We start from the raw sequence: 21,343 nt of genomic DNA on the forward strand, positions 1-21,343 counted from the left end.
GACGTTAATACGCTACTTTTAAAAAAAGTCCAGGATGGAGAAATAAAAAATAATTTTTTTATGTTAGATCAATTTCTTATGGAAATTCAAATTCAAACATTTTTCAAAATATTTGTATTCTGATGATTTTAAAAGATAGATGCAGAGAGTCATTTTAAATCAAAAAGCTCTTGGTAGTTAACATTCTGAAGGCATCGGTTTTCGAGATATTTCTAATTTAAGCTCGAAAAATTATAATTATTTCGGAAAATACACGTTTTTCTCAATTTGTCCGTGGTTCTCCAGCAAAAACCATACGTTCATTGGAATGCTTGATCAAAAACATACAATTCATTCTTTGACCACAAGACGATTGGGCGAACGGTTCTCAAGAAGAGTAAAAATGTTTCAAGTGATATAAACATAAATAATATTTATTTTCGAGTTTTATTATCTTAGGAACATATTTTTTTATGACATTGATACTTTACAGAACTAGTTTCACCTCATATTTTATATACACCATAAGTAAATGATTCGTCATCTGTTGAAAACAGATTCGTTTGTATCTTATTTTCTGAAATCGGAACAATAGAGTGATACTTTTGTGTGGCAGCTATTAATATAGATTTTTAGAAAATATTGCTCCATTCCGTTACTCCTTGTTCATATTCTTCATATGATACCCAACTAAATGACATTTTTGATGAATTTTTATTAATTTTCTGATTAGACCAATCATACAATTATTTTGCGCTTGTAGGGGATGTTCATGCTCTCTGACCTAAACTTGCATTTCTTGCCGTTCGTTTTAATATGCCACCAATTGCATCGCAAGGGCCTCTACTATGAAATGTCGCAAAAAAATGCCACTCCGCATCGACGTTATATTTTGTTTTGAACTTGCAAATACTTGCAAAGTTTTTTCTATTTTTATTTTGTGAGGCAGCTCCATCAGACATTAATATCGCTTTTTTCAACTCTATTGTTGTTTTCAAAAAACTCATTAATTTGGCAATGAACACCTGAACCGCAACAGTATCATGATGGAGTACTTCCGAATTACGATATTATGATGAAGCTGATATTTTTGGGTGTTCCAGATTCTGAATAGTAAACAACGAAGGGATGAATGGTGGCTTGACTATCATTCCAATAACTACACGAATCACAAATTGATAATGACGAATTAAAATGAGCTCGACTATTCAATATTTTTTATTTTGCAATAACGTTTTCGTTGAATTTGCGTAAGCTTGATGAGCACCGATGATCAGGAAAGGGTTTACAGCATCGGTGTATTCCATTTTCACTTTATTCATCTTCACAAAATGCAAACTGTTACTAACACTTCTGGAGAAGTGCAATCGTATTTATAAGCGAAAACAGATATTATAGGTAACCCAGTAGTTATCGGTTGCGTACTTTACAAACAGTTATTATTAGTAAACAAGTAGGTAGTGTTGCACGACAAACATATTTTTTATAAAACATTCGGCAAGGGGGAACGTGTAGGTAGGCTAAGGTACAGCGCTTGTGTTATTTATCCAATCGTCTTGTTGTCAAAGAATGAATTGCATATTTTTGATCAAGCATTCCAATGAACGTATAGTTTTTGCTGGAGAACCACGGACAAATTAAGAAAAACGTGTATTTTCCGAAATATTAATAATTTTCCGAGCTTAAATTTAAAATAACTCGAAAACCGATGCCTTTAGAATGTTAACTACCAAGAGCTTTTTGATTTAAAATGACTCTCTGCATCTTTTAAAATCATTAGAATACAAATATTTTGAAAATGTTTATATTAGAATTTTTATAAAAAAATCAATCTACCATAAAAAAAAATATTTTTAATTTCTTCTCCCCTCTCCTCTCTTTAAAAATAATATAAAAAAACTCAACTCTTTTTCTTAAATTGAAATTTAATGTTTATTTTTGATTTTTATGGTCAAAAAAAATTTTTTTTGTACAGTGTTTATTTTTTTATGATGCATTTTTAATTCCCTACAACTCATTCTCAGACAGTTTTTCTATACAACCAACGATTTCTGGGCAACAATGCTTCGAATAAAACCTATGCCAAAAGGCATAGGCCCTTTTAGAATATAACTCATGGATGTAAAAAATCTCTCCATCTGTAAAAAATGCTCAATTTGCTAAGCCAAATACGTGTGCAAAGTTTCATTCAAATAAAAAATGGTCGATATTCGACCATAGGTCATTTGGCGCGATCTTTGCTCACTAGTAGAATCATTTTTGTTATAAATTTTGTTATTTTATCACCTAATGGGATCAAATTTAAAACACAACCTGAAACGTTTTTCGCGTAACTAACTAACAGCTTCTGTTACATTTTTGTTTTGTCCTTCTGATCGGGATATTACTATGCATTAAATAATTAAAAATGTCCTAGGGTACGGAGCATTTAAAAAACAAAAGATTCACAGATTATCTCGAAGCCGACAGGGTTGCCAGATGAAAAAATGTTTACGTTGGGAGCTTTTTTGAACAAGTAAATCGTAGAGGATTTCGACCAAGGAATGGAACGATTGCAGAATGCTTCAACTGTGATCGTCTGGTGAGCAATATCTAACAGAGAAAGCTGCCACTGCTGTTCATCGACAGGAGTGTGAAAATAATGAAGAATACTACCTACAACACGCCATTGAAGACCATTTAATGCCTTGTGCTAAAGAATTATCTAGATAAGAAGCACTAAGGCGGTTATTTGCTAGGGAAGCTAAGTGAAGTAGAACACATGACTTTGGATACTTTAATGAAACGTTTGGCGAAAATCCGGGATGAAATGCCGATCAAAGTCGTGCGTGCGGCTTGTCACAATTTTGTGTGTATCACTTTCATGGTGACACCCTGTATAGGTTTTTCATAAACCATTTTTATAATTTCTAGCGTACATAGAGAGTGGGACAACTTCAGCATGGCTTTTCTTCGTCATATACTTCACTTTCACTTCACTTTATTTGTTCCCTGTGAAAATGCTATTTTATGTTTGCTTCAGCGCAGCAAACATAAAATAACGTTTTCACGGGTGACGTATTCACTGTTACCGAGTCTTGGGCTTCTGAAATTTCGAAGTGATGACTCAAAGTCGACCATTTTTAGATTCAGAACCGTTTGGCCTTAACTGTGTGAAAACAATTTGATTTTGCAGCAATTCATCGTAATTTGCGGGAAGTGTTACTTTCCTTTTGCACCAAGGCTTTGCTTTGCTTTGTTACTTTTCTAATTTAATTCAAAGAAAATAGCGTCTGAAGCGCGTCGAGAGTTTATAAAAGCTTACGTAAATGGTACTCTAAGTGAAACAGCATGCCGGCCTTGGTTTCGTCGCTTTAAAGCCTGTAAATTCGATGTCCGGTGGAGGAAGGTCAAAACCTTTCAAAGACGCTGAATTCGAAAAACTACTCGACGAGGGTCCATGTCAAACATAGGACCAGCTTACTTCGGTATTAGGAGTTACTCCTCATGCCATTTACAAGCGATTGTATGCTTTAAAACGATTTGAAAATGAGGAATTTAGGTGCCTTATTATCAGAAACCAAGGAACCTTGGGCGTCGATTTTTCGCCTATAAACAACTGCTCCAGTGCACACTGTTCCCAAAGCTGCAAAAACGTGATCAAAATCATTTTCACCCAAAAAAACTTGAGCCGTAGAGCCGTAGTGCCTTCAGTAATGTTGATCCATTAATTATTCTCCAGTTTATAGAAGCTGCAATTTTGTGAATAATCCTCTGAACAGTGAGAAGCGAAATCTACTGTTTTTATTTTTGCATATGAAAATTTACACAACTTTACTCAGCAAAGTGAAATTTTATATGCAAAAATAAGAAAAATAAAATCCATTTCTCACTTTTAGGCAGATTAACCACGAAATTTAAACTTTCATTAAATGAATAATAATTAATAAAACAACTTTCCTGAAGACACTGCGGTCAATTTTTTGAGTAAAAAGTAGTAAGTGTAAATTAGTGCATTATTTGAATAGAAATCGTCAATAACAAAAGAAATATGTGAGATGGAAATAAACTTTCTTCATTAAAATTGTTTGTTTGTTTATAGCAAATAATATTGTTGAATATTGAAAAATTGTAGAAAATCACTATAAAAAGTTAAATTGAAAACATAGATAGAAGTATGATGTCTTCAACAAAGTTGTATGTGCTATAACTTTGCGGAACAAAGTGGACTTTTATGTTCCAAAATGACAAAAGTAAAATTCGTTTTCTCACTGGTAATTGGCCTAATCACAAAGTTGCAGCTACTATAATATGGAGAATAATTAATGGAACAACTTTACTGAAGACACTGTGGCTCTAAAATCAATTTTTTCGGGTTAAAATAATTTCGATCACATTTTTCGCAGCTTTAGAAACAGCAAAAAAGAAGGGGTTTTGTTCATCCCATATTGAAAGGCGATGAAAAATTAATTCATTACAGCAACCCAAAAAAATTAAATCATGTGGTTTGCCCGGACATGCTTCTACGTCATCGGCTGGGCCGAATATGCACGCTGGGTATGTTATGCTGTGTATTTCGTAGTACCAAGTAGGTGTTATTTATTATGAGCTTTTGAAACCGAACAAAACCATCACTGAAGAACGATGTCGAATTCAGATAGTGCAATTAGGCTGAACACAGCACAAAAATTGACCACAATACGAGCACAGGCACGAAAAAGTGATTCTGCTGCATGACAACGCTCGGCCTCATACTGCCAAAGTCGTTAAAACATACATAGAAACTCTCAAATGGGAATGGGAATAGGAAGTCCTACCTCGCCCGTCATATTCCCCAGATATTGTGCCGTCCGATTATTACTTGTTTCGTTCGATGGCACTTGTTCTGGCTGATTAGGAATTCTACACATCATTGCATGAGTGCACATCGAAAAATAGCTTGATTCGAGGATAGCCTCTTTTTTTTTGGTAGCAATGACCCTAGAAGTTTTCTAAGCTTATTTGGTACTCTCACCAACGCCCTTAATACCCACTCGAATGAGGACCTGACCCTGAAGCTTGTCAAGCGAAAACTCTTGGACGAAGCCGCGAAAGAGCTGAGCTCCGGGACGGATTTGACGAAGAAAATTGGATAGGGTAGGATGAAATCACTGACCTGTCACTCCTTCAAGAGGGATTGCCGGCAATTTTCTTGTTACAACGAGGCGAAACAAAAGCCCGAAAGCCAGGTCATAGGTAAATTTCAATTCGCTTTTATTTACATTTTCGGCCAGCATAATGAGGATCAAGGCGCGGACAAACTGTGGATCATGGACTCGGGAGCGAGTAGCCACACCGTTGCAATTTGAGAATGTTTCACGAATCTCCACGAACACTTGCCGATGGAAAGTGAGCTGTAGGCTGTATTTCTTTGAAATATATCACCATCAAGATCCGTTACTGTAACGCCTTATGAATTGTGAAATGGTTGCAAACCTGACGTTGGCTATTTCCAAGCTTTTGGCACCAGTGCCAGGGTTCCGTAGCAGCAGCAGTAGCTGAAGAAACTCAATCCTATATCTCATAAATTGACGTTTGTGGGATATTCCCAAACCCACAAGGCGTATCGTTTCTTAAACAATACTCACCCGGAAAATCTACATTAGCTAGACGCCAGGCTTGTCGAGAGACTTGATGAGTCTATAGAAAGCATTCAGGAGAAGAACACGGTTGAATTCCACTCCAGCCTGAAACCAACGACAGCAAAGACACCCGGACCATATAGAAGAGGACAGTGACGATAGCGATGAAAGCGACAATACCGGTGGCGATTCGGATGGCAACAATGACGATAATACCGAGCTATCATGTCAAGGAAACGATGACCAAACCGTTGTGAACATCGAACCACCAAATGGGCCACGACGTTCGAGAAGATCCACCAAGAGAATTCAGTATCAATGAGCCAAGAAACTATTCCGAGGCAATCCAGTTTTCGGAAGCAGCAGCTTGGCAAAACGCGGTGAAGGAAGAAATCCAGTCACTACGGGACAACCAAACGTTGAAGCTAGTGTCTCTACCACATGAAATGCAAATAGACCTACAAGAAGAACTACATGGTTGCTGCTACACACAAGAAAAATTCAAGACGAAGATGCTGGTATTGAATCAGACCGGATACACTAACGTGGAGCTGCTAGGACAAGAATATGCCAAGCCGTTAAAGATTCCTATCGATCTTGCCTACGTCAAGCAAAAGGAGGAGTGAGAACTGCGATCCAACGAATCGTACCGAAACTTAGCACATCACTGCTGAGGAGAAAGGTATGTAAACCAATCCCTGTCGGGACTGGACAGAGGCAAAACGAATACTGGGGTACCTCAAGGCAACCAAAGAGTTTTTACTACATCTAGGCTCCGAAGACGAAGTTATGGAGTGTTTTGTGGATGCAGATTGAGCTGGAGTTGAAGGAGACTGAACTCCGGTTACCTAATCAGATTCGGCGGCGGTCTAGTAAGTTGAGGCACTCACAAGCAAGCCTGCGTTGTTCGACAGAAGCCGAGCTCATGGCGCTGGCACAAGGATGCCAAGAGCTGCTATGGATGCGAAAACTTCTGAAAGACATCAATGAGGGTCCAGTCTACCTAAGCGTCATTTACGAGGATAATCAATCGTGTATTAGGATTAGAAGTGGGCAATCCGCTCACGAACTAATCGAAAGAGCTGGAGATACAGGGAATCCACTCGCGAGCTGATCAGAAGAGTCAGTACTTTGGAAGAACGAAATCTTTTAATCGCTCTTAAAAACTTGACCTTCGAGAGCGGATTGCCTGCGAGCTGATCGAAAATACCAGTTCATTAGAAGAACCAATAACACGACAACTTTTACATAAAATGGTATGCAAAAATTAAATTGGTATACACTACTATGGCAAACGATCGACAAAAACTATGAAAAATATACAGCACGAATGTACCAGACTGGAATGAGAAACTGGAAACAAAAATATGTAATAATTTTACCACCAATGTTTGTCAAGCGAGAAATGTTTTTTTTTATAACTCAACTGTAATTTGACAAACTTGAAAGTTAACAGCCCACAAAATGCAAATGCAAGATTTCCCCGTGAACTGATCCAAATCCTGTTCACTCTACATTTTTCGGCCGACTCAGCCATTAACTTTGAGTTAGAAATGCAAGTTAATAACCCGCTGATCGCGTCCAATCTGTTTACATTCATTATCCTAATGAATGATTCGTTCCATTAGATTTAACGTACCGATAAGTACGCTTTTGAATAACCCTGAATTCACCGCAATCGTATCATTAACGCAAAACCACAAGCCCCGAATGGGTCCCAGTTGTGCAGCAACTTGTACGGCTAGTATCAGCTGTCGGATCTAAGCGCCTCCAACCGGCGACTCTGTCCAAAACCCCGCTCACTGGATGGTGAAGCGTGAAGCGGCGGGGCTGACCCGAAAACCGCGAATGCGTAAAGACCCCACGAAACAGCGTCAGGCGAGCAAAGTCAAACACTCGACGAAGAAACAAAAGAAACCGACCAAGCTGGTGTCGCTTTTCGTGGTCCCTGTAGGTGCGTTGGCACATGTTTAAAGTTATTCTAAACCCCCACTCGAATCGACTACAGCTACTTGATTGTCGCTTTACACGCACCTGACAGCGGTTGTGACCTCAGAAGGTGAGAAATGAGAAGACCGTATGTGTGAATATCGAATTTAAAGCAAACAATATCGAACAGAAGTGACCTGTCGCATTGGCCCTTAACCTGTTATACCTGCCGCAATCCGTGAATGATTGCACAAGTGAACGAATAACCCCACGTAATTTGCATCACAGACTGCAACTATAACTTTCAATTTTGATTAATTTAAAAGACAGGGAAAAAAATTCACTAAGGAAGTATCAATTGAGACAGTAAACCTGAGACATATAGTAGCGATTTTTAGCTAACAAGCCCCAATCATCTGGTATCTGGTGTGAAAAAAATCAAACATATTAATTTGGCACTTTCCCTCCCCACAGCTGCCGGGGGGCCGCACAGCTCGCTACAATACCCGTCCTCCTGGTTAGTTTATTGCAAGTGCGGCTTTCACTCGACGAGGTGGCGCGCGCTGGAGTGAGTGTTTTCTTATGCGATGGGCCGAACGATTATTTATGAGTCTCTCGTTCGCAGGTTGATTGCTGCTGTTGCTGCTGCTGCCGCTGGTGTTGCTTTCGATTTCGACAAAACAAACTCCATTATTGGTGGGATAATGGAGGAGGATGCAGAGGAGGAGGACCGTGAAAATTTGCAGCCCGTTGCCAGCCGCAACCTGAGCGTAACGTTACCGATGACGACCGCTGGAATTGTTGTCCGATTTCAATCAATGGCGTAGGCTAATTGGTTATAGACTTTTCGGGGTGATTTCATAAGAAAGAAAATTCATCGGCAGTTTTGAAGGCGGAAGTTTTACCCCGACCGCTGAGAGTTTGTGATTGAATCGCGTGATGAGAGCCGAGACCGAGTTTGATCATTTTCAGCTCGCTCTCGTAAGTGGAGTACGGTGCTGTTGAACGATTTTTTTTTTCACGCTCTTCACGGCACTATTATGCAATATCGTTCACTGCTAACGCATGTCAGGTGTTTAAACAGTTGCAGGCTGGCTGGCGACCCACATACCTAGCTATCGAACAACTATCGAAATTGTCCCAGAAAGGTAATTACAACTGTACCACATTTTTGTTGTTGTTTTGTCTCGAGATGAATTACTAATCTTGAGATACATGCGATAACAGTATGACGTGTGTGTGACCGAGACCGCTCACTTTCTGTCACGCGCCAAAAGATCGATAGATGTATGGTGACTTTCATATTTCATTATTTTTCCTAGGTGAGATGGGCACTCACACTTGTTGCGATATGGGCAATGAAAAGATTTTGTTTTTAACCAGTAAATAACTGCAAAGAAATCTTATATTTCTCGTTGAGCTTTGCATCCTGTGATTCGTTTGATATGTGACATTTCCTCAGGCTAGCTGATAACCGGGACGTTTTCAGAAAATGATTTTAAATCGAGAATTATATTTCGAATTTAAAATGTTCTATCAAATTATACTAATTTCATTAAAGTTTTATATAATTTACTGGAAATAAGTTTGCAAATAGTGATTTCAAATATAATTTAAATTGATGTTTTTGTAGTACAATTCTCGCTGAAACCAACTCACTGGTGATAGGAGATCTTGCATAAGGATTATGGTATTTATGTGTCCAAATGTTTGAAGGAAGCGAAAAAAAACAAAAAACCACTTGCTTTTAGTGACATTGCCTTCTGCTTTTTCAAATATTGCGAATTCGTTCTCGTTTTTCGAAAAACTGAATTCTGGTATTAGTTATGTATCGATGTATTAACACCGTAATGATCACTCATCATTGAATTTTAAACAATTACTTGCATTTTAAATGCTTTAAAATTCATACATCAATTTGACGCCAGAATAAAACTATTTTTATAGAAATAGTTTAAATAGATGGAAACCTGGGGCACCAAGGGGTCAAACGATTTTTAAAAAGCGGCATTTTTAGCAATTCTTGATCTTTTTATTGATCTATATCCCTAAAATTTGTCATTAAACCCACTACAAACAATAGGTACGTCGTTGTTTTAAAGAGAAATGATAGAGCTTTTATTTGACAGAAAAAAGTTGGTCACCTTGGATCTCGTCGACATCTTGGATTTTATCACAAAAACGTGTTTGAGAGTGAGTGCGCAACAACTGAGTTTAAATTTAATACCTCTTTTGGAAAGCTGAGAATTCTTTAAGGTACATGCATAAAATTAACCGGAGAATTGTTGCATCATTATTCTTAGCCCTTATATTTATCTCATAGAACATCGACACTTACCTAGATTGAAATTAGAAAGAATCTCATATTTTCGTACTAAATCAGTCTACCAATCCATGAAACGGATTCCTCTTAGTCTACTCTTGGTTTCTAATCATGTAAGAACCCCAAAAAAACTCAAAGTCTTTAAATTAAAAAAATAAATTAAATAGGGAACTGAAATTCACAGGATTAGTTAAAAAGTTATAATCTTTCTAGGTAACTATTTTGAGCTTTAGGGCAGCATTTTTTCGCTTTTGTCGACCAGTGTTGTTTAACACTATAACTCACTATTCTCACAGTTCTCTTCTTTCATTCTCACTTAGATTCTCTAACACAATGCTTCAAATAGTAGAAAAGGGGTAAGAAAATACCCTCAGTATTTTCGACAGTAATTAAAATAGAATCTCAGGGGTTAGGAACAACCTACGAAGTTTATCAAGTAATCAACAACTGCGGTTACCTTGGTGATCTACTACGACGTTATGCGCCTACATTTTTTACGAAAACGATTAACAGTATGATGAATATTGTTGCATCGTGAGATATATGTTTGAGCAGTGATTTGAGTGCTGAGATGAATATGGGAGTGTTATGAAAAATGGGTTGTTTTACAAAATCTAGGATGAAATTTGCTAAGTGTACTATACTGCCGTGAGATGACAAAGTGACGTAAGTGCCACTTTCTCGAATATGAGTTTTTCATGCCAATTTGTTCATTATTCTAAGATCTATCTTTTGGTATCTTCCTTTTCGTTGTTACTTATTCGTACGTTGCCTAAAATCAAAAAGTGAAGTGACGTTGGCACACATTTCCATACAAAAGTGACGAAGAATTCTTTTGTTTTTGGGCCGTACTGAAAAACTGATCACTTGGATGTACGTCACAATGTCATCTCACGGCAGTATACTTCTACTGCCAGGCGATTCCTTGAAAGCAGGGCAGCAGGGCATCGTTTATTTTATCAATTGTTTCGTGGAAATTTGGTGTTTAATCCATGCATTCTCCACGAACGTCGGCTTAACCCTACCTCGCGAAGAGAAGTCAGTTTTTACATTCAAAAATGACATTCAAACTCTTATTACTCAGCAATCGCATGAATAACTGGCACAAACTATATTGCATGTTGAAGATCAATCTGTTATCTAACTGCTTAGAATATTTTCATCGTTAGAAATTTCAAGTATTGTTGTTAAACTGTTATCAAAGTTTATATACCCGCGGGGAATGAGTAAATAAAATAAATAAATGAAACAAATATTTCAGTATAAAATTTTTCATCATGTTTTTTGTAAAATCCTAAATATACCTTCTTGGCTCGCTCCTTCATAATATTCTAATGCTGTAAAACGGCAGTATTATTGAACTAAAAACAAACTTTTTAGTTGTCCAACGACCAAAATTATCCAGTGCTAATTATTCCTCTACTTTCATTCAATTGGATATTCTTCACATTTTAACTAAACCACCACCCGATCTAGTCTGTAACTTACTTGATATAGTCCTGACAATGTCATTCCCGCGGAGCTCAGCAAGCACAGAACAGACTCAACTTAAGGCTTATTAGGGGCCGTTCGTAATCCACGTGGTCATATTTTGATCACCATACCCCCCTCCCCCGTGATCTCCCGTGGTCTTTTCATTTGCAAGTGCCAAAAATTCACTCAAATTTTTACATTTTTATTATTAAACTTTCAGTACCATCTATATTTTGGAGAAAAAACGTGAAAGCTTCATTCTTGAGTTGCAACAATGAATTATAAGTCGAGAAAAAATACCACGTGGACCATTCGCTATTCCAGAGATAACCATTGCAAATCACCCAGCATCACTTGCCTCATGTTAATAATGTACTTTATGAATAAAATGGGCCCTAATATTCCTTGTGGTACTTAAAAAAACCTTCCAACGAGAAAAGATGTAAATTCATTAAAAATAGTCCGTTGAGTTTTGTCACACAATTAGCTCTCATACTATTTGCATGCAGTGCTTGTAATACCAAAGCGTTTAACTAATCATAACAATAATGGCCTAGAGATTGTTTCGAAAGCGCGTTCTTAATTCAAAAACACTGCAACAGTAGTTTCTTTATGCTCAATGTATTCTTTCCATTTCGCTAAAACCAAATTCAACACAAATTCACAAAAATGACCTTCTCGATAGCGATAGTTCTTTAATACCAGAACCAGGCATCCCAATTGTATAATATTTTTTACTGTCTTAATTGTTGCTGTTTGTTCGTGATACCTATCCGCGCTGGTAGTCGGTAGTCACATTGGGAACGTATTGGCAACAGACCATCACAAAAGGAAACGAAAAATGTACTCCGAGTGTCGGTTCGGGATTATTTGGAGTAGAAAAGAGAAGAAGCTGTCGTTTATACAGACGTTCGTGTCCGCACTATACAAACAGCGCGTTTCGGTAACAGCACGAATCCACCATTTTCTCCAGACATTTTCCCTCTCCTTTTTTTATTTGGATGTCGTGTGACGGCTGTTAAAAAAGGCTGTGGGAAGAAGAAGCGTAAGGACTACTCGACACCTCACCGACAGCCTTCGTGCAATGTGTGTATCGCATACCGAATATTTATATTAAACCATACATGCTATCGTCGACATGGGAATAAGGTGTACAGCAACAAAAAACATTCGCGAATGGGGAACTAGACGGCAATAGTCACAATATATTTAGTCACAATATATAGTCACAGTATATTTTATCTGTCGGCTGTTTTCATTTTGCCAATACCAATACTGTCATAGAGGGACGCTCACGGATGTCATCAAAAAACTGTCATCGCTCAATACATTTTTCCTGGTCCTGGTTCTGGTCAGGAACAATACGTTAATATTAACTGTTGATATCAAAATAATTCACAAGATGGCCTTTGATCACAATTTCTTAAATTTTATTTTTGGCTTTACTCGTATCAGCAGCTTTTTGTATGGGAACCACTAAAGATTCCTTCCTAATCTGTGGCACGTGCCCAGTTTGTAACGATTCATCGATTAGGCCGAGGAGGTTGCGTCCGATAACATGGAAACAATCTTGAATTACTTTTGCCTTAACGTTACCAACTGCAGTCGTTTTTTTGCATTCAAAAAACAAATGTTTTTCAGTTCTTCAAATAATATAGGGTTAAATCCCCTAAGAGTACAGTTTACATTGAGCTAGCTTTTTATTGTAGGTTCGATTTCAAATCTGTCGAAAATAGTATATCTATTAATGATTTGATTCAACCTAATATGTATTGGCAAATTATAGTTGAATTTGTGACTTGTTTTAATGACCATCTTTATCACCCATAATTGAAGATAGTGATAGAATAATTTCAAATCATCAGCGTCAAATCAAATGAAATTTAGAAACCTTTCATTGACATGGCATTTAAACATCCCTCCCCTCTTCTTGTGTGCAAAAATCGTTGGTTACATGCATAAAATACCATCCAATTTTAATTTTCATTTTGTGCAGAACCAAAAAGTGTGTGTGTAGGTGGGTGGGAGCCTATTTCTAAATCCCACTGTCTGGCAGTGATAGGATGAAAAGACGACAGTTTTTTTTCCTCTTTCTGGACTCATAACTGCGACCAGAAACATTTGATTTATTGTGATAAGACGACAGTTACAGTTATCTTTAATATTTGCAACTATCTTATTTTCGGGATCTAGAAGGTGTTGATTCTACCAATCTTCCAAAGACCCTTTACAGAATGACTGAGTACTTGCAGTACATTCCGGAGTCATTTTCCTTTCGGCCTCAAAGTAATATTAGAATCTTATAAATTCTTTTATTATTTTCAGACTTTATAAATAAAAATGAATAAACAAATCAATAAATCTTGCAAATGCAATACTTAAATAATCATACTGAAAATAATAGTAGTGCATTTAGTGCCCAATTCAGCATTGAGAAAAAATCGATATTCATTTCCATTGCGTTTGAACGTTCACGGTGGAAACAGCATCACTGTTTGTCCACTCAGCCATGCATACAAGCTTTTATGCAAGCCTAAATTAACCTCGCTTCTTTGCACGTCAAGTTCTTTTGTTTGTTGCTTTTATATGAAGCAGTTAGGAAAAGATCATTTTTAAACTGTCTGCCTGTGCACTATACTTATCTTTAGCAGCAGCGGTTTCATGTTCACCTTCACTATCACACGTGACTCCGTATTACTAGTTACACCACTGAAATTAGTTTCATTTACGAGCTGAAGTAGAACTGATTGCACACATTGAAAAGCAGTGTTGACGATTTCTTGCAAAATCAAAAAGGCATCCTAAATCTTAAGTCTTAAACGAACAGAAAACGTTAAAAAACGGAGTGTGTCTTAAAACTGATGGAAACGTTTCACAAAACCATATTTCAAACAATTTACAAGGCAATTTAACCCCCAAAGAACCAAAAAACGTTGAATTCATACAAATACTTTCCAACACTCCAATATAAAATACACTAAAGTATTTTTTACACTGCGGATACGTAGCGCGTAGAAAATTTTTCATGAAAACCGCGTAAACTTCGAAATCTGCGATAAAAATCGGGTAAATTCCGATATCCGTAAAATATACACGTTGATTCCGAAACTCGCCCGAAAAATCGCGTAAATTCTGAAAGCCGCATAAAATTACATTTTTAAACACTTTTTCGAGAAAAAAATCAATAGCAGTGTTATCTCCACCTGCGAATCGAGCTGAAAATCAACAAAAAGTATAAAAAATCAACAAAAAGGCCAAATCAGTGAATATTCGGTAATTGGATTAAGTAACCCCATCGGAAACTCTTAATGAGCGATTTGAACATGAAAAACCAATAGAAACACGTCGCGTAAAAAATGACTTTCCTGAAAAATCCAGTGAAAAAAAGGGTGAAAAAATGCGTAAATTAGACCTTACACAATTAAATTTTGACTGAATATGATAGTCCAAAGGTCAAAATGCAAGACAGGTAAGTTCCGTTTTTGGCATGCTCCGTATTCGGCACACTCCGATTTTGGCAACTTTTGGCTCCCTTTTTTGGCAGCACAATTTCGATTTTTAATTCTTAACTCATCTAATATTCTACTTATTTCAAAACTAATGTTTTGAAATGGGACTGATCCTTTGCTGCACCGTTAGTGATCATTCTCATACATTCTCACTGTTAAGACAAAGTTATAGACTCTTTAGAGTAAATTTAATATCCAATTAATATTTAAATATTTTTCAATATTCAAAAATGATAACGAACAAAGAAAATCTCACGGAACAAATATCCCATTTTTGGCACTGTTCCGTTTTTGGCAAGGAGCGTGTTGCCAAAAACGGAACTTACCTGTATTATGAATTTTCAGTCTTTACACTAAAAATTGTGATTTTTTTTAAACTGATACATGATTACTTTTGTCCTAAAAAGGAAAACGTGATTAGAATGAGGTCAATATCTTGTACAGTTTCTCAGTTATTGCAAAAAGCAACCCGTAAAAAACTGACTTCAATTTAGTGTTTGTTTCCTAATTTTCTTAACTTTTTTTTCAAAATAACTTGAAAACGGATACACTTCCAAAGTGTTATTTATTGTGAGTTTTTCGATTTGAAATGACTATTTAAATTGTTTAAAATCATTGGGATACAACAATTTTGATAAATTTCGAAATTAATCCTCCAGTGCCCAGTGCCGCCTTTAGGTGGTCTTCAGTTACACCTCTGGAAATCTTCAATCAATACTTAAAAATGTTTAAAAAAATCCATAGTGATTTTTTCAAAGTCCGTCTGAAAACTAACTTGGACCCTAGAGGGTTAAATACTTTTTGAAAAACCTTCCATAAAAGAAGTGGTTTCCTTTCTTTATTATCCTGAACTTTTCAACAAATATTGCGTTATAACACTAAGTGCTCTGTTATTAACAAATATAACTGAAGATTTTTGTAATGCAGCATCTTTTTTCTGCCTAATAAAATGATGAATGGCAATATTTTTTTTAATGTCAAGTGAAGTTATTTTCCATGACTAGAATTATGAGAACGTTTTTCAAATAAATTTTATTTTAATCTATCGGAAAAGGTTGCCCATTTGCGCCCTCAAATTGTTTCCGAATACAGTATTCAGTGTTTACTCAATACTATATTTGAAAATAATTTGATGGCGCAAATAGGCTACCTTTTCCGATAGATTAAAATAAAATTTATTTGAAAAACGTTCTCATAATTCTAGTCATGGAAAATAACTTCACTTGACATTAAAAAAAATATTGCCATTCATCATTTTATTAGGCAGAAAAAAGATGCTGCATTACAAAAATCTTCAGTTATATTTGTTAATAACAGAGCACTTAGTGTTATAACGCAATATTTGTTGAAAAGTCTCAAGACTCAAGATAACCTTAGAATTAAAGTTGAGGTGTTTTATCTGTGGAGAAAACTTCACTCAACAGAAGATGTCCTATTTTTTTTTTTAAATTTGTATAATTTTTTCGAAATATCATAATACAAAACTTACACACAAAAAAAACGAGATTTAAATTGTGAACGTTTGTGTTCCATTGGTTAGCTACGGTATTTTCTCTGCTCTAACTGTGTCTTGCCTGAACACGTTTTTTTTTATAAATTTTCTGCTATTTCATTCACATGAACACAATTACATGAATACATAAACATATACATTCGAATTAAATTTAAGTAAGTTTGATTTTATTTAAAAGTTGTTTGCAGCTCGAAATTTAAAAAAACTCATTTCAGCACGGAAAAATAATTTAGAAAGCGTTTTAGTAGAAACGAATAGTTTTACTAACGATTCACGAAGGTTTTAATATTGTAATATCTGAAACACCGTTACAACTTCATAATGTTTTGGCATTTCACTTTGCTGTCGTTTTTACTGAGCCAAAAATTAGGCAAATATATGTTTTGCTAGATCACAACTGAGTGAATGTTTGCTAGATTTTTTCTTTGTTCATACTAAAATTTGTTATGAGCAAACTACACCAAATGAACTTGAACATGTCACTTCATACCAAATGTTTTGATTCCACATTATAAGAGTAGTCCTTGGAGTTTTTAGTACACATGAAACTGATAGGATAAATTTAAATAAAAAAACATAAAATATTGCAACAAACAGAGTTTCGAACGAATATTTGTTATAGTGTAATAGCGCAGCAAATATGAAAAAATTTGCGCAAATAAATTACGTAACCAAATATTGCTAATATTTGCCTCGTCTAATGTCTGATTAATTGTTTCGACGATTTGGATTTATTTTATAGTGTCATATTTCGTTGAAGCTTACGAAACTTCTTGAATTTTAACAAACAAACCCAGCTTGATTATACTTTATATCGTGGAGAATTAAACCTGTTTTATGGCCTAATTGAATTTTTTTTTAATTCTTGACTGATGATATTCTATATCCGCCAATTTTATGAATGCTTTACTGTTTGTTATTCCTTGAATTGAAAAGCTTTATTTCTATGTTTGAGGTGGAGCATATTTGCTTTTTATTTCGACCAGCGCCGAGAGAAGATTAAAAAATATTGTTTAACTGACATTAAATACATCCTCAATCTTCGATACTCTGATTCTCTTCTAGTACCACTCTGATAAGCAAAAATATACAATTTTTGATTCGCTAGCTTTCTGATACGCATACTTTAACATTGTTGAACGAACACCTCAATAATTTATTGCGAACGCAAGCTCCATGATGAATTTCAGTAGTTTCCTACTATAAAGATCCTGTTTCAAACACTTTTCCTTATTTCCAGCGCCGTTTTTTTTAATTTTAACGGGGATTTTCTAAATAATTGAAATTTTGATTTGACGGCTAGTGTCACATGTTATATGGTACATATAGCATGTCACATGTAAGATGTCACGTGTAACATTACATGTAACACAACATGTTACATATTACATAATATTTTACATGTTACATTTTCCGTGTTACATTACGTGTAACATGTTACATAATACCTGTGACATGTACAGAACAAGTGACATGTTATTTATCCCATGTAATATGCTACATGTTACGTGTTACATGAATTACACCGATTTATGTACATAGACCACTCTGTTCCGAAACAGAATGGCCATTCTGTTTCGAACGAAATTTCAACACGATATGAATCAGCTTTAAAGTTCGATTTTTCGAAATTTCAATAATCTCCCAACTTCAGTTTCTTGAGTAGATGCAGTTTATGCAAAAAACTCATTTTCGAAAAAATGGTCTTTAGACCACTCTGTTCCGCAACGGCTCACTTTTTTCTGTTTATTTTTTGCTATGAGCACTGTGAATAATTTCATCAGTTGCTATATTCCATCGAACATAGTTAAATTTTTCACAGTTCTTTGTCATGGATAAATTTCTGTAATTATTATAAACCTAATTTTAAACCATTTTTAATTCCGTACCCAACTTATTTTGGGTAATATTTAATAAAAACATCTTCTATATCCTATTCGTTATTATTGAAATTTCATCACTATTTTATTAGTATTTCGCAAAACCCTGAATGCACAGTTTGAAGCTAGAGCGAAAAACAAATATTTTCCATCTTTTGTTAAATATACAAACTTTAATATTTTCCACCCTTAAATAATTTTTACCACGGTAAAATAAATATTTCAAAGAGTTAAAAAACTATGTAATATTCAAAATGATACCCATTTTATTTAAAATATAGGCAATACTAAAAGTATTTAATTTTTGTTCGATGTCAGAAGAGGTTATTTCTATGCTCAAAATTTTTTTTTCCATGAAAACTTTAAGATATCCTGACATTTGTTTTTCTTTTAAGTCTTCAAACTTTATATTCGCATTCGACGTATGACGTATTACGTATGGAAAAAACATAAAATTATGCTTTATTCACAATGTATTCGACGAACGGTAATAAATATTGTATTTTAATTTGAGAAATCTTCACGTTCCACAGATAAATTTTAGGGAAATCGTCAGCGCTAACCTGTCGCATTTACGAACTCAAATTTTTAGGCAATAGGTTTGTTTAAACAGATTTCACCGATTTATTAAAGTAATTCAAACTGATTGTGATGATCAACGCTATTCCGCGGCGTCAAATATTTACCCACACATTCAAACATATCTTCACTCATTTACTATTACTACTTCGAAGGAAATAAATTGAAAATCCTCTTGCAGTGCTGCTCGCCATCTAAAATATTGCTGAATAAAACATCGATTTGTCTTTTACAGCGCTATAAAACCGCAAGCGGTTTTAATAATAAATGAATGCACATCCCTTTTCATACAATCCCTCATTAATTCTGACAGCTGCCACAACAAATCGAAAAGATTTGAATGCTCGATAAAATCCAAAATAATAGCGTATCTTTTAGGAAAGTGATCGAATATAAAATGCATCCTTACAGAACAGTTATATATGCAATAAACAAACTGATCGATATTACTTTACAAACAAATAAAGAGATAGGTAGCAAGGATTGGAACTCCAAAAAAACTTTAAAATGTTCATTTACACGGCGCTAGGTCACAAAAAAAAATATTTTCAAACACTCAAAGATACACAAAATTATCCACCAAAACAATAGATGATTCAAGCGACGGTCAAGTCGCACTTGAGCTTGCATGTACACAACGAGCGAAAAAAAAAGAACCTCCAACGCGCATTGAAACACAAAAGACAGGAAAACCTCCACTTCCACACCGTAGAACATATTGGCAAATGCAAATTGACAAGCGGAGTACCTAGTTTTTATTCTGCTTCTCCCCCACGTTACAAACAAATTCCACCCTCACAAGAGCCGTACAACTTTGGCGCGCACAGCCTCGCGCCATGTCGCGCGCTTATTCTGCGGTGGAAGTGTTCAGAGATTGTCCATTCGCCATCGACAACGACGACGACGACGCTGACCCTCGGCGCCGGAATTGTTTGTCTTTATTTGCTACGCTACTTGCGAAGCTGGGCTCGAGAGGAAAATGAACAACAAAGCAAGTATTTACATTGTTTTGGAATTAGATTGATACCCGGATCGACGGCCATGATTCAAGCGCTATCTCATGCCAGAGAGTGTGAATGCCTTCTGCGGTTTGACTGATTTATAATACCGTTTGCACTGACAGATTGATTGTTACCGTTTTTCACCCAGCCGGACACGGTTATAGCAGAGCAATAAGTACATTCCAGCAACTTTCAGCTCACTTCCATTGTCCAGTACTTTAATAGATGCTATACTTAGACTTGCTATGCAATCAAAAGACTCAATAAGCGACGAACCCTCCGATTTGGTGACGTTTCGATTTCGAAGCTCTTACCTTGATTGAACAGCAGAACCAGGCACGAAAGCCACAGTACTCCAACGTTGAACCCCATCATGGTGACTTTTTCCGGATTAGCTACCTGCTAGCCAAAGGCACCTTCCTCTCTAGCTCTCCAGACAATTGACACACCGACACACAATGCGTGTGCACAATCTGTTCCACTTCCTGTTTTCTCTCACTTCACTAGCACAAATTCCGCGCAAGCCTGTTTGGTGGAAAGCAATTTTCGATGACTATTCCGGCAAAAATTCACTGTCCTTCAGTAGCAAATCTCACCTTTCACTAACTAGCACTTCTACGCTGGCCATTAAATTTTCTGCACAACAATGTGCTACATGAAGCGCAACAGAGGAAAATAATACAGCTTGTTGACTACAATCAATCACCTTCCGGCTGGAAACGAGCACCCACTCAGGCTAGAGCACTGGCGAAAAATTTCTTCTCCTCTGTCGATCCAGATTTTATGAAATTTTCGCTTCACGACCAACGCTCGATCGAAGACAGACTTCCTGATCGCTGAACGCTCGACACTGCCAGCCCCAAAACGTAGGACCCCAAGCAAGTTTCAAATTTTCTCTTCTCTTTAGCCACTGGCTTGAACAGGTCGGAAAAGGGGTCCAAAGGGGCGAGAAAATGCACTCGATTCCGCAAATATCCTCATGAACAACAATTCCTAGCGTTGGCAGCGAAACGAATGGAACTTTACTTGCAATCAGTTTCAAACTTCTTTCAACCGTTCGGAACGCGTCCTGCAGCTCACTACCGAATCCTTTGCCTATCTTATTCGATCAGACTCAAAGTTAGAAATCATATTTTCAAGAAACAGCGAAACTGTAGAACTTTTATTTTTCTTTTTATTTTAGTTTAGACGAAACGAATAGAATTCTGCTGAACCGTGATCGCGAAAACTGCGAAACTACTGAATCAATTGCGAAAGTTGCTCGTACAGAAAATACTAAACACGGATCACTGGAAGTTGAAGGGAAACAAAATCCGCCCCAGTGCTTCTCATGCGAGCACTTCTCTTAAACTAATTTCATTACGGCAAGTAATTTACCGAGTTGCTGTTCAGCTGGTCTGAAAACCGACCGCACGCAGAAACCCTCGGAAAGGAAATCTTGGAGCGAACGAAACGGCTCCAGCCTCGGTTCGGCTCTCTCACAGCTGACAGAAAAAAACCGAAAGCTCTTGCATGCCAGTACCGGAGCAGTGCAATTCACGTCGTAAGGTATCGCAT

General features: G+C 36.4%; 1 protein-coding gene across 2 annotated transcripts in view; it reads right to left on the reverse strand.

Annotated features, from left to right (window-relative positions):
- LOC129733203 (mucin-2) overlaps positions 1-21,121 on the reverse strand; it is a 506,006-nt gene extending 484,885 nt beyond the window's left edge. For both annotated transcript variants that reach the window (XM_055694857.1, XM_055694856.1), the window contains exon 1: positions 20,101-21,121. In XM_055694857.1, coding sequence (XP_055550832.1) covers positions 20,101-20,161 — 61 coding nt within the window. In that variant the 5' untranslated portion in view covers positions 20,162-21,121. The remainder of the gene's footprint in view (positions 1-20,100) is intronic.
- Positions 21,122-21,343: the final 222 nt, after the last annotated feature.

This window comes from Wyeomyia smithii, chromosome 3, assembly GCF_029784165.1.
Source record: "Wyeomyia smithii strain HCP4-BCI-WySm-NY-G18 chromosome 3, ASM2978416v1, whole genome shotgun sequence".
NCBI classification, from domain to species: domain Eukaryota; kingdom Metazoa; phylum Arthropoda; class Insecta; order Diptera; family Culicidae; genus Wyeomyia; species Wyeomyia smithii.